The sequence below is a fragment of the Lagopus leucura genome, unplaced genomic scaffold (genome assembly GCF_019238085.1).
Source record: "Lagopus leucura isolate 7727_CA_CO unplaced genomic scaffold, USGS_WTPT01 Super-Scaffold_100012, whole genome shotgun sequence".
Classification (NCBI taxonomy): domain Eukaryota; kingdom Metazoa; phylum Chordata; class Aves; order Galliformes; family Phasianidae; genus Lagopus; species Lagopus leucura.
Window position 1 is genome coordinate 19,413,990 of NW_024962267.1, and position 15,040 is coordinate 19,429,029.

The 15,040-nt window shown below is 45.4% G+C and overlaps 1 protein-coding gene across 1 annotated transcript in view; it reads left to right on the forward strand.

Moving 5' to 3' along the window:
• The window catches only part of IQCA1 (IQ motif containing with AAA domain 1), an 85,495-nt gene extending 72,400 nt beyond the window's left edge, over nt 1-13,095 (forward strand). The window contains exons 16-19 of the mRNA XM_042874898.1: nt 4,643-4,729; nt 7,263-7,440; nt 9,234-9,472; nt 12,593-13,095. Coding sequence (XP_042730832.1) covers nt 4,643-4,729; nt 7,263-7,440; nt 9,234-9,472; nt 12,593-12,685 — 597 coding nt within the window. The 3' untranslated portion in view covers nt 12,686-13,095. The remainder of the gene's footprint in view (nt 1-4,642; nt 4,730-7,262; nt 7,441-9,233; nt 9,473-12,592) is intronic.
• The last annotated feature ends 1,945 nt before the right edge of the window (nt 13,096-15,040 follow it).

The window sequence follows — 15,040 nt, forward strand, 5'->3', positions numbered from 1 at the left end:
CACACATTATATACATACACACACAAGTTTGCATCCATGTTTATCTGTTAAAAAAGAGATTTATCTGCCTAAAAAACCCTTAGTTTTTCCAGATTGCACAAAATCAAACAGTAGCATTGCCCAAAAATCCCCAAAATCAGGGAGAAACAACCCAAATTTATTTCTCTACTGCAGACCCTCCAGAAGTAGGGATGATACTTTGGGGCTCCTCCACAGAGCACCACAATGGAAGTTGCTCACAGTCAGTCACTTGGAATAAACATCCAGGCACTTGCTTACCAAAAGGTGACTTGTTCCAACTGCAGCAGCACTGCCCCAAACTCCGCTCCTCTAATAACAGAAAATAGCACAGCACACTGCCTCTTCCCAGAGGATACTTCATCTGCATTTTAATTCCCCTACCAATTCATAATGACATAACACCTGCCTCAGCATCATGCAAGTCAGCTACATTTAATTTTTATTCCCAATTCCATTGGCAGCTTGACCTCTCCCCACCACCTCCATCCCCACGGCTGGGTTGCTAATTTGTCTAATCCCCTCACTATTCTGGATTGCACAGGTTCTCAGAGCCAGGATGGAAGCCAGCTTGGTCAGTACTACCAGGTCAGCTCCCATCTTTGTTCTGATCTACATTACCAGCTGCCATCACTCAGAGCTGATTAAGCTGTCCTTGGCAGCTTGGAACCTTACCCCTTCCTTCAAGTTCTGTAGTTGTTTGCTGGCTGCTGGCAGTTGTTTCATAGAGACGCCCTGAACCAGTGAATAGCACTGGAAAAAATGAAGATCTCGTTCATTTCAGATTCAAGAGCCAAATCTGTTTCTTTTTTCCTCTGTTATTTCTGGGAGGAGACAACAAGAGACATACCAGCCCTGATCCAAAAGAGAGACGTGTGTGTTGCTCAAAGCATGCATTTGAGATGTCACATGAGGGTAATGACTTCTCATACCAGAGCAGGAAAACCCCCACATTTCAACCTGCCTATTTAAAAGAAACAGAAGGAAGGTTAATCCTGAATGGGAAAGCTATTAAAAAAAGCTGGGAACACCAAGCTCCAGCAATTGCATTCTCCATAAAGACACAAAACCTACCAAGTCAGCTCTTCTACTGGGAAGAGAGGATCTGTCTCAAACAGAGACACAAAGCTCAAATCAAAGCATTCTGGAACATTTCAGTTAAAATCACATTTCCAATACATTGAGGCAGCTTGAATTCAAATGGAGTTTTCTGCCAGCTTGTACCAACCAAGGGTTAGCTCTCTCATCAAGGCACAAAGCAATCCTCCATTAGCAGCCACCAGGTTAATCACTACCACAATGACACAGCACTGACCAGGTGAAAAGGTTGGGAAAGCTGGTCAGGAGGGAAATAGCAGCACAGAAGCATGGGGATTAGCAGCTCTGTGCACAAGTTCCACTGACCAGTTCTGCAGTGCAAGCAGGCTGCAGGTGTTCCATCACCATCACTGTCAGTAGACTGCATTATCAGGCTCTTTGGTTATGCTGTATAGCACATCAGAGGCAAATATCTTACACAAAAAAAAGAAGAGTGGTTGAGTTGATTTAAGATTAAATGGTTTAATCCTTGCATTGTGAGGCAACATAACTTTGCCAGTTCCCCCCCCCCCCCCCCCCCCCCCCCCCCCCACTGAATTAAGTTCATTCATTTGTAACCACTGCTGTACCGTCCCTATGGGCAGGTCATTTTTAAGACAATCTGAAGTATCAGGAATGGTTTACATTAGGGCACTGAGTATTTCACCATCAAAAGGGACTCCCATCACAGCTGATACGTGGGAACAGCACTATCAGCCTTGCCTCGAGCTCTCCAGGAGCAATTCTTATCTTGCTGCAGCACAGCCTGCTAGAAACCCAAACCCTAGGGTGATAAATATCACCAGCTGCTGACACTGGGCAGGATTAGAAAGGTGAAGGAGCCATCTGCTGGCAGCTCCTCCAAACCAGGGAGAATGCAGCAAAGCTAAGAACACATCAGCTACAAATTAATTACGTACAGCACGTTTAATTATCCATGGATTCGAACTGTCTGTGGATAATTCAGATTAAGCACTTCCATGGGGACATACAGCATATCTGCCAGCAGTGTGAACGAGCTGGCAGCCTGATCTGTCATCTGGAGAAGACAACAGAACTCAATGCACTGTGTTTGGGCTGCTAGATCACTGCCTACCAACACTGGAAAGATAAAGGCATGAAGCAGCCAGCATCCATAAAACGGCCTGGGTTGAAAAGGCCCACAGTGCTCATCCAGTTTCAACCCCCCTGCTATGTGCAGGATCACCAACCACCAGACCAGGCTGCCCAGAGCCACATCCAGCCTGCATCCAAATCATTGCCCCGACCAGAACACACAGGGAAGCATCTATTTAAGAGGCAGCTGGCATTGAGTGTGTTCTTAACTAGAGACAAAAAAAGAGCACAGGTGTGAAAATGGTAAGAGCTCTTCCTTAGGAGTTAAAATGAAACCCTAGGCTGGTTAAAGCCTTCAGTCTGTTTGAGAAAGCTGCTAACCACAGAACCACCTCTGAGCCAAATGGGGAAGATCCCTCCAGGCTGTAGCAGCCCTGCTGAGGAGACATCACAACTCCCTTTGAAGCACATAAAGCAGAGCTCAGCTACTGCTAACAGCTTAATAACCTTCCCCAGCCTCATTCCCTGTGTCAGATAGGGCTGCAGCATCAGACGTACAGGTATATAGGAAATACTGCAGGAAAGCTGCATTGCTCTCTATCTTCATGCAACTATGGCACCACACAGAGCAAAACCACCAGGACAGGACTGTTCTCTAAAGAAAGAAAACACCCAGCATTGCTTTGCATCAGCTTTAGCAGAAAAGCAGCCCACATCAGCGTGCAGGTCAGCCACTGTTAGAAAGCTCCCCTTAGCAGTGCTGAGTTTGGGGAAGGTCTCTAACTCAGAGCTTCCACGTGTCAAAACAGACTCCATAACACATAAAATGCAAATATCATCCTAAAAGAAACAACAACCTACCTTTCTGATCCTTGTGAGTCTGAGTTATCCAAAGAATCCTCCCATTTCAGCTCCAGCACAGGATCACTACCACAGCATTCTTCCACCTGCCTTCGAGACTGCTTATAAGCAGCTAGGAGCTAATTGACTTCACCTGCAAGTGCAAATCAGCAGGGCTGCTTGCATTTCTTGCAGGTGTGTGAGCTCTGGACTAACAGGATGCTCAGTAGAAAGCCCCAAGGTGCTGCTGTACAGCTCTGCTCAGTGTAACTGCAAACCTGTCCCCTCTGATGTGCCTTGCAGAGTGACTGTGGTGTAGGAATATGTAAAACACACCTCTGAAAATAGATAAATAAAAGGTAGATAAGAAGTGTCTGACCTTAGATGGGCAGCTGTGCTATTTCAGTCTGTCCTTTCGCTCCAGCTTGCTTGCTCACTGCTCTGCTGGGCTGAGAAGTTACCCCTTAGGTTGTATGTATAAACATTCACATTACTGCTAAGGCCCACATATTCATTTCTGCAAGATTTTCATCGTGTTCCTCACGACACCATCTATGGGTTTCATTATTAATGCTGAATAGCTCTGCCTTCCAACAAAGAGAAAGCTCTGTTTTCCTCAATGAACTTGGAGGTACCACCTGATGTACTCTAGGGCTGACACGTTCCTGCAAATAACGTGCCACGTGCCAAAGATGGCATTGTTTCCACTTCACCCATCAGCAGCACAGCGGAGCAAACAAGCCTCACAGCTTTCCTCTGCCATTCTTGTCCCTTCTCTTCAATGCATTTTTACTGCACGGATGCAGCCGTGCTCTTGGCCATAAAAATGAACTGTGGTGCTTTGAAGGAAGATGTTCACATCTTAATTCTTCCTGCTCCAGCTGTCAGTCAGGCGCTGAGCTTATGATGTATACAACTTAGTGGTTTTGTAAGCTTCCTTCCTGGAAGCAGCAGCTTCAAGTGGGGGAAGGAAAAAAAAAATAAGCAGGACAGAAGAATGCTTTCTTGTTACCCATTGATTCCTCAAGCCATCACTTTTGTTGCTGAGCAAAGCAGCACAGCTCTGAGAGCCACTGGAAAGTGATTAAAATTTGGCAGCAGAATGTCTAAACCACTGGCGTTTCTATAGCAATAGGGAGAGTGCAAGATGTGAAGAAGCCTGTAGCATTGCTGCCATCCTGCTGTGAACCAGAGGTATAGTGCTCTGACTTTGGAGCCGGAAAGCCCATTTCTATTGACCCCCCCCCCTTCCAATTTAACAGGCTCCATTTTAATTCTCAGGCTGACTGCGGATTGAATGTTATGCTGTAAGCCAGATTGCCTGCCAGCTTATTTTCCTTAAGGGTTCCTTTTTGCAGAACCACAGCCGAATTCGGGTTGGGAGGTGCAGCATAAGCACAGCAGTCAGAATGATCCAATTTGGGATGAGTTCTCACCTTTAGCTTCCTAAACAGAATCCGTTTGATGTGCCAACGCTACCGAGCAGAGCCAACGCTGCTCACGAGTGCTGCTCATTTCTGGGGGAAAAAAATAAACCCAGCTAATTGTAATTGCCGAAATATGGATTCAGAAGCGTGATTATAGGCGCCCAGGTATGAAATTATGGCCATTTTAATCAACTTCTCGCATTCCCTCTCCCATTTTCTCTTAGGTGGCCAAGCAGCTGCAGCCTTCAGTCGTGTGGATCGGAGACACGGAGAAAACGTTCTACAAAGCAGTGCCCAAGGCTGAAGAACAGGTGAGGTGCTCCTTTCTTATTTTGGTGCTGATAATTTCCAACACAAAGGAGCAGGTGTATCTCTCAGCTCAGCACATACTGGTATGACCGGACCCGCCGAAGCTTGCTTGATCATCGCTTGTCTCACTAATGTGTTTTTTTTCTTTTAAGAGAGTCTTGTGACCTCTCAGGGGCTCTTAAGAAGTCACATTTCTCTCCTACCCAGCCGTATTTGCTGTATTTAAAAATAGTCCAGCCACTGCTCATCAGTGCACTGAAAAGCAGGAGAGAATAATGGAGAATTTCAAAACGCGAGGCAAGAAGCTAAAAGTTAAGATGAGCTTAAACTGTTCGGGTCTATTAATTTGAGAAATTGGATGGAGCCAAAGTGAACAATAAAGTAACGAGGATAAATTTCCACTGTGAAAGCGAAGAGCATATATTAAACACTTATGTTTACAGATTATTTTCTTTGGGCTCCCCGGAGTCCTGTTAGCTTCCATTCCTTCCTGCCTTGTGCAGCTTCCCCACCAGAAAGAAAATTAAAACACTGCCCAATAGGCACAGCAACTCAGCCACTGCAGCAGAGAGCCGTTCACCTGAAGTCCTGATTAGATTCATGCTGCTTGCAAAATAGTTCACAAAACCAAAGCTTTCTTTTTTTCCTAAGGCAAGTGCTTCGTGTTTGGGCTGTGTGATGGACATGAGCCTGGTGATTTGGAAGACTGTATCATGTTGGATGAGGCCACTGAGTGCTGAGAGGGCTGCGTGAGCTCATGGGTGTGCAGGGCTTGATGCCCTCTAGTGGTTCTTATACTGGGAGTGAACGTTCAAGTGCAAATGGGGATTAAAATGAAGACTAGAGGCCAAAGGTTGCCTGGAGCACTCGTGAGCTTTATCTGCTTTGAAAGGAAAAATAGAAAAAAAGTAGTCTCTGTCCAATCCTCTGTAAAGGGTGCAGAGCAGTCAGATATCAAATACATTATGGTAACCCAGCTGCCATGGATGACATGCAAGCAGTTAAGCCACTCAAACAAATAGGGGTCACCTTCACCATTCACCCCACTTTTCTCCAGCTCAGGTGCACATGATGGCTGAGATCCTAGCTTGCCTCTGTGACAGGTTCTCTTGCTACTGATATATTTCTTTCAAGGTGGAGGAGGTAATGTTAGCTTTGAGTACATATCCATTAACTGCGTGCACTCTGGACACGCATTACTTTCAAAAGTGTAGCAGGAGCTGCTGACACACAAATGCCAGTCAGTAGGCTTAACACAAGAGTGGAATCTTTCCCTTGTCTCTAGCACCAGTACGTTTATGATTTGAAAATAAAGATTCCTACAGGCTAAGCAATGAGCACCCATAACAAAAGAGGGACTAATGGGAATCCGTGAATATCACATCACCCCCAAAAAACTCTAAGTGCTCTAAATGCAGGGGATAAATTGGGGCTTATTTTTGTGAGACAGGAGTCAATTGCTTTAAAAATTCTCTGCATCTTCTGACAGATCACGTTTTCCCAGCAGAAGACGCTTTATTAATATAAGAAAGGCTGGTCTGAAATTGAGGCAGCTGCCAACTGCACAGCAAAAAACGCACACCTAGAGTAAGGCTCTCCATTGAGTGTGATTGACTGGGGTGTTAAGCCTCAGTTATTTCTGGAGAGGCTTCTAAGTCATCAGACTTTTCTGAATACGTAAAATCATAGAATGGCTTGGGTTGGAATGGACCTCAAGGATCATCAAGCTCCAACTCCCCTGCAACATGCAGGGCCACCAACCTTCACATCTAACACTGGATCCCTAACCCAGTTATTCATTTGCAGAATAACACCTCAGCAATTTGATGAAGTTTTCCCAACCAATTTTCACTTGATCCTCATCAAACTTAAGTAGCCAGTGAAAAGTTCTGCTCAAGGGACATCTGTTCTGTTGATAAGAGTTGAATATTCATAATAAGGTCTAACAGCAATCATCACAAAGATCTGAGTCCCGAGTTCAAAGAGCTGAGATTCCCAGCAAGGTGAAATCAAAGAATAAATCAGGGAGTGTGTTTTTCATCTTGAAAATACCAGCAGGGGTTGGTAGACAAGAACCTTCCTGAACTATGAGAATTCCAGGCCAGGTTACATACCCATGTGTTCCTTCTATCCATTAGGGATCACCAAGTGCGCAGGTCCAAGCAATATTTCTTGAACTGAAAAATAAGGATTTCCTACTTTAAATTAGTTGTTGCTTCCTTCCTGCTTTCCAGGAGAGAGCCAGCAAATGCTCCAATAAAAAACACGAGCACTCAAACCCACGAATCCCTGGGCAGAAATCAGTTTGCAGAAGATAAGGGCTTTCTACTCAGGTTGAGCATCTAGCCTGTTTGTACTAAGTTGCAAGGAAACTAGTGAAAAAAAACCCCAAATCCCATTGCAGATAGCATGTCTATGTATAACACACATACCTACGTTATTCATATCTACAGTCGTTGCTTCACCTCATTAACTCTAAATTGTCAGTACTGATAAGAACTCTTTCCCCCTTGTATTCACATGCGCTCTCTGAAGATGAATCCGAAACGTCTGGAAAAGATTCTCCCCAAATTCCTGAAGGCTTTGAAAGCGGAGGACAGAGTGCTGCTGGTGGGGACCACCAGCCGGCCCTTTGATGCCAAGATCAAACCTTTCTGCAAAGTTTACCAAAAAATCATCCTGATCCCTCGGCCTGACTATGCTTCAAGATTCGGCAAGTACCTCGAGTCTTTCTGACAACTACTGATGCACTTAATAATGTGAATTACTGCAAGAAAAGTGGTGGTTTGTTCACGTCCTTCAGAAGTGGCTGGTAGATGGGCTTTTGTTCCCAGAGGTATCATTTTCTCCTGATTGTATCGTGTGGTTTAATACACTTTTCTGGGTACTATGTAGTCTGGATGTGGTGACTCATAAGCAGAAGGGCCGTTGAGGTTCAGTCTAAAGATGATGTGGAAGAAAGATTTAGGACTATTCACAGTGACACCAAACACTTCTAAGCCAGGAATCTGAATGGTACATTTCTCCCATCGGAAGCTCCTAGCATGAATATCCCTATTGATCACCACATCAAGGAGAACAGACTCCTTCCATGCCACTGATCTCTGGTGGATCATATCCCAGAAGAATACAGAATGAAAAGAAGCCACATTCAGTCCGGAGACCTCACTACACAACTGTGCTCTGAGTAAACCAGACAATATTGCTCCACATCTTCATCTCGTTACAAAATGATGCAACTGTGTTTTGAAGTCCATTTCTGCGCTGCCTTTCAAGGAGGCAGCCAAGGTACTGAGATGATGCATGTTTGGGCAAGCTCAAGACAGATTTTGACTGTCTAGCACGTTGTAAATCTCTCCCACATTCAATAATTTTCAGTGTGGATGGGAAACGGTCCTTAAGCAGGCTAACATGTGTTTCATGTTAAGTTACAGCTCTGATTAATTGCTAACAGATAAGGGACTTGAATAAGACCTAGAGAAAGGAGGTGATAGCAGCTGAATTTAGCTATGTTCACTCCTGAGGACTGAACCTGTCACATTCTGGGATTCTCACCACTAATTTGGAGTCAGAAGGGCCAGCCAAAGGGATTTCAGCTTGCAAACCTCAGAATGCCCCAAAAAGTTAACTCTTGACATATTGAAGGAAATTAAATTTCTAGGTTTTATTCTTTGATGTTGTCCCATTTAAGGCAGTACCTGCCTTGGAGTTCAATGGAAACAAGGTCGTTACAGCACAGAGCGCTCATCTTCCCATCATGGCAAACTCCAGTGCCTGACAGGCAGTCTGAGAACTGACGAAAACCTTTTTTGGCCATGGCATAACAACCACAAACAGCCACAGTGCACAGACTTTACCCATTCACTACAACCTTCCTTTTGCTACAGACCAGAAAACTCCATTCTGTGCATGGTGGCAAACGTGCAGTGGAAACCATTAGGCTGGTAACACCAGCTTTCCACCCAGCTTTTTCATATCTCTCCGAGATAGTCCACTTGATTGCAAATTACACATCAACAACAACAAACTATTGCTCTGATAACTTAATTTTTGTCAGCAAAATCTCAGGCAGTTCAGGTATCACTGGTCTGAGCTTGCAGCTACAAGAAACAAGCAGGTCCACCATTATTCAAGAAACAAAATGCCAATCATGGAGACATTTACACCTGCATACAACATGTGCCTGCATAGCTGGAGGCACTGGGCTTCAAAACCAGACTTCAAGTCCCCATGCCAGCCCTATGCACATGGAGGAACCCTAACCCTAACTCTGTTCTTAGGGTGACCCATCAGGTCACCCAAATAAAGCCAGGCTGTTAATGGAGGTGCTTAACTCTGCACCCCCAAATGGGGAAATACTGGCTTCCTTTCCATGTATACTCATTTATTTAAGCAGCCCTTTCCATTTTTACCTTGTGTGCCCATAATGCAGAACTGTTTCTCCTGCTTTCCTTAACACGTGTCTTTGGCATTCTCTCTCTTTCTATTTTGGACTCTGCTGAGCAGCGTTATGGAAACACGCCATCACACAGCGTGGTGGAGAGATCACCAAGCTGCTGAGCATCAGCTGCCTGGCCAAGCTGTCGGATGGCTTCACCCAGGGCTGCATCGTGAGGGCAGTGCAGGCAGTGCTGAGCGAGCTGCGCCTCCTACAGATGGCCAGGAAGCCCTTGTGCACTGCTGAGTTCCTCACCCCGCTGGCCAGCCAGGACCCCGTGTACAATGAGGAGGAGGAAACGTTTAAGGTGATGTTAGGAGCTGTGCTAACTGGCTGTCTCTTCTCATCCCCTGTTGCCTGGGCATGTTTGACCTGGGGATCTGCTCATTCTGCGGGTGCCCTTGCATGCATGGATAAATGTGTGCCATGAGTGTGGTGCATCCATCTTTGCTTGGTGGGAGCTGACGAGTGTAAGCCTGGCTGTATTTTCTTCAGGAGGCAGACAGCTTGGACATCCAGGATCCTCGGGGTCAAATTCTAAGTCCTTTTCTTAACGTTTTCTCAAATGAGAATTTTCTCACGCGAGTTTTTGTCTGTGGAATTCAAACAGTGAGTTTCCACTCCCAGGGCCATGAAATATTTAAGGCAAACACTGGTGTGCTGCACGCACCTCAAATACACATGGGTCATGCTGCAAGAGGTGGTCAGCGGGCATGGTGGGCTGGGACTGAGCTACAGATGATCTGAAATGTTAAGCTTTTCCAAGCTTAACATGGTTCAATGATTCCATGGACATGCTTGCAGACCACGGAGGTCTCCCACCAAGAGGTTTCCTTTCCGTTCTGCTCTTTGCACATCCCTTGGCTCTGCATCCCCATAGCACCTTGCAAATAAATAGGATGCAGTCCCTAGCAGCCTGGTGCAAACCACCTTCCACTGCTACCCTAATGAAGGTGGATATTTCTCCCAGCTCTGCTGAATGCTGTCCAATTTCCACTTTGAGCCATTTGGCTCACTCAGCATAGGCAGCATTTGTGATATTTGGCAAATCACTCTTGTTTTCCTCGTGCTTCCTATCTAAACCAATATCTTCCCTCAGGGAGAGGCTAATGGTTCAGTGTTGCAGTGCAGAAAAAAACCTCCTATCATTCCCAGCTCCGAGTCGTAATCCATTTGTGCCCTGTAACACAAGGGCTAGCATTTAGCACAAATCTAACTCACGAATGCTGTTCCACTTCCCACAGCCGTGCCTGTTTTGTACAGCAAGGAGCACGCAGGCAGCACTTCATTTTGAACACTGCTACTGTTGCCCTCAGCACCCCACGGCCGTCGTTTCCTTGCGTTAATTACAGCCCTTAAGAAAGTGTTTCCTTTTATCTGCGTTCAATTTGTTTCCCTTTAAATGACACGGAGCCTGGCACCTGTAATATGGCACAGGGGATGAGGACCGTCAAAATGGCCTCGTGCATCAATTAACTCAGTATCCTCATCTCTCCGCACACAGAAGGACCTTTTCCTGAGCCTCTAATCATTGCCATTGCTGGACCTCTTCTGTTGCTTTGCTTTGTCCCTTTTGAAGCGGGGTGGCTAAAACTTAAAGCAGCATTCAAAGTGAAGATTAGCGCTGTGATGAATCTTTGATTTCTATTCTCTGGAAACATGAATCTCCCTGTTTGACATTTATATTCCGCCAGCGTTCCGAAATGAATATAAATAATGCAAAAATTTTGTGATAACGTGATTTCTTTGTCCAATTTACTCCAATTTCTGGCCCAATTATCCATCCGCCACGTTCCTGAAATTAAAAATCATCGCCCCAGTGGGACTGATACAAATCCTCGCACAGAAATAACAGGAGTCCTACAGAGCAACGGGTGCTCAGCCAGCACTCAGCTCTGCCTGGCAGTGGCTGATATGAAACACGTGTAAGATGTAGGAAAACCCATACCAATGAGCTGCAGATGTCATTCCTGAAGGTTTTTAACTCTGATCTATCACATACCGTCCATCACTTACATCCCCAGCTCAGGTGCTGGTGGCCTACAGTGATATACCTTTTCTTTTAGCCGTATCTGAGGAGCTGGCTTCATTAAGACCAGGTAGAATCATAGAATGGCCTGGGTTGAAAAAGACCACAATGATCATCTGGTTCCAACCCCCTGCTGTGTGCAGGTCACCAACCAGCAGACCAGGCCGCCCAGAGTCACATCCAGCCTGGCCTTGGATGCCTGCAGGCATGGGGCATCCACAGCCTCCTCGGGCAACCTGTTCCATTGGATCTTTCCCAGGAGTTTCCCTAAAGCATATAGCTGTCCTGGTAACCAGGTAGCTGCTTTGCTAATCAAAAAGTCAAAAGCAGACAGCCTTGCATGCCCATTAGCAGGTAGTCTGTTGCATTTGAAAACATAGATTCATAGAATCACAGATTCATTCAGTTGGGAAAAGTCCTCTCAGATCCTCAAGTCCAACTCCACCACACCATGCCCAATGCCCATGGCCCTCAGTGCCACATCCCTGTGGTTATGGAACACCTCCAGGGATGGTGACCCCAAGACCTCCGTGAGCAGCTGTGCCACTGCAGCACTGAGAATAAATGGTTCTTAATATCCAACGTGCACCAGAGGAGACAGAGCCATGGCATTAAACAGTGGTTTGTGGCCAGAGGAAAGACTTCAATTTCAGATGGAAGAGTACAGCCAAATGAGAACAAATGCGTTTTATCCATCATGTCAGCACCTAGTGGCACGTTAATCTCTGGTGTGGGCAGGCCTTGCTGATAAAGTTCTGCGTATACATATGAGGATTGACTAATTCCCACACAGTTCTCATTTTAAAGCACTGCCCTCTCTTTCATTTTACATTATTTTAACGTGGCCTTGTTGACATTACAGCCCAGGAGCTTGGCAAGTGTGCGGAGCGACCATACCAAAACCATTTACAAGTCACAGGACTGTGAACAGGCATCTGAAAGCAATAAACAGGTTTTTAATGTTCGGGGTTTGTTTGGTTTCTTAAGCTCTCTCATTGAAATAAAAACTGTCTGGGTCGATTTGCAGAACCATGAGAAGCATATGCTTTGTCTGCTGCCAAGTTTCAGACCAGAAAGGGTTTTGACAAGAGCTATACGCCTTGGAAATAGGGTTGATCGGAGAAGTTCTAACATTTCCATAACTATAGCAACACAAATGGCCCGGCTAAGTATTCCTGTTAATGAGACACACTTCACGCAGGCAATCACCATACTTCTTGTTATAATGATGTCCTCAAGAGATCTAAGGGTTTTATTTCTGCTGCTCCACAAACCGGCCAAGGTTTTAAGAATTTTGTATGGAGTGCTCCATTGTAGCAGTAAAAGGTCTCTTAACTGTTCATTATTATTATTTTTTTTAATATTATTAAAGCATACCTATGCTTTCTGGTTCTCCAGGCTTGGTATGGCAAGACACCGCTGGGTCGAGCACGAAGCAAAGCAGTGGCGAAGAGCGAGAAAGCAGGAAAAGGAAAAGGGAAAAAGAAATAAGAAGATGAAGGAAAAGAGACAACACCAACTTCCTCCAGAATCCTGTGTCCGGCAATGGCCATCGCTGGACAAGGGGGAGATGTTAGGAAAGCAGGCATTCTGGAATAAAGCATCACAAGTTAAAACAAAGAGAACTCATTTCTGAATGTATTTTTAAATGTTAAAGAATAGGACGAGACATCAATGTGACAAGTAGCTCTCAGAGGATAAAGAGTTAATGGCCATCGACTTGCTCAAGCATTATTTATTCCGAGAGGTTTTAGGGGGCAGAGGGGTTCATTACTCAGAACTGTAACATGCCATCAACTTTTAGGCTACCCTCATTTATTTCAGCAAGTAACTCTCCTTAAAAATTGATGTCACGTTAATGTCTTTCATTACTTTAATACCCTATATGCTTTATAAAACTAACTGCTTTATATATCTGTAAGTCTAATGTGTTACAGTTCTCAATAAAACTATTACGGCCGTAAAGACTGCTTTTTAATTGGGATGGATTATAAGACACTTAATGCCATGTATTTACATAGCCATGCACTTCTTCACCTTTAGATGCATCGGCGTGGGTAGATTAATGCATGCATTCACAGAAAACAACACCAAAAGCAGAGCCAAAGCAAAGGGCAATGTTCAGGTTGGTGGAAGAGGGGGGGATGGAACTGAGCCTTTCCTGCTCTTAGAGAGAAATCAGCTGGAAAAAGATGCTCCTGGAAGAGGTAGGCAGAACATATGGAAAGATTCCTGTAGGTACAGAAAACAATTCAGGTAATCATATCATTGAGCACAGCAGAAGGGTCTGGCTGGCTCTGGTTAATAAAGTGAGTTTTCTCCTCAAAGGAGGAGCAGGCTGCTGTGCTAACACAGCAAACTCCCTTTTCTCGTGGTCCTCACTGGCCAGCCCCTTCGGCCACCTGGCACAGGGCTCTCCTGAATTTCAGCCCTCCTGCCTTGAGGCTGCATCCCCTGGGGGACCCATATTACAAGAGAGGAAATGTTTGCCAGATCCCTGTGCAAAGCCCCAGGGTTTTGTGAGGCTGTGTGAGCCTTCCAGCAGCCTCCAGCCATCCAGCAGCAATCCAGCTGCTGGAGCCTCATCGTGACCTACACAAGGGATTGCTGAGTACAAGTTTCCAGGCCCCGATTTAATCATTTCCAACAGAGCAGCCTCAACATTTGGCTTCCCTTTCTTTACTCCTTCTTTGCAGAATCTGTCTTTGCAACCTTCTTGGTGACTTGCAGCAGGCTGATGCGTGCATGGTGTGATGAGGAGGGGACAAAGCAGGCAGGAGGTCAGCTTCCAGGGCAAAGCCAGCAGAAAGCAGGAAACTCTGCCATGTTTGGCTGCCTTTAGTCAAGCTTGAGCCCTCCTTTAGTCCTCTTAGGGGTCCATGGAGCAATTGTAATGCTGTTTATAATTGTTATTACAGAAAGTGCAGCTACTTGAAAATGAAGCTGTTGCAACAAGCAGAGCCAGCCCACAGTAATTTCAATATCAGTGGATGAAGTATTGAATTAAGTTGCCCTGGCTGGATCTGCTGCAGAGCCTAACCATGCCGTGAGGCTAACTGGTCTCCCACATACAGTGCTGCTGTGCCAAGGTGCTGCAGAGAAAAGCATGGCAAAGCCCACTGCAGGCATTGCACAGCGCTTTGCAGGTGCAGCTTCCTTGCATGGCAGCCCTAACACCCAGCGAGGAAGAAAAATCCTCCTTTGTAGAATCACACAATCATTCCAAATGGAAAAGACCTCTCAGATCCCCAAGCCCACCCCACCATGCACACTGACCACATCCCTCAGTGCCACATCTCCACAGCTCTCAAATTGGATGGTAACCCCCCCACATTCTGGCTGGTGAAGCACACCCCATCCTCTGCACAGCCCCCAGCAAGAGGCCAGGTTGTTTTGGGGCCAGCACCTCAAGCAGGCTGGGCACTAGGCTGCCTTGTGGGAGGCAATCCACAGCAAAGTTGAGCAACGAATCTGTCATGCCCATTTATATATGTAAGTGATCTAGAGAATTATCAACTGAATTATTTAAATGTCCCATTACTATTAAATTACTGGGCATTCATTGTATGAACAGTCATAATACAGTAACTAATTTGGTATTAATGTGAATGTCAGCGTTTCATTGCAGTTATTTTGTACTTCATCATCAGATAATTTACCAATAAATTAATTGGCTTAATTGCTTCCTCCAAACCCGGGAAAAGTACATATGACATGACTTTTAAAAAGGGCTCGTGCTCACTCCCTGCCTTTCTGCTGTAACTCAGCAAGTAGGACCCTCCCCCCAAAAAAAACTCTGGTTCTAAGGAAGGGATGTTCCTAAGAAATCCTTGTTCTCATCAAAAA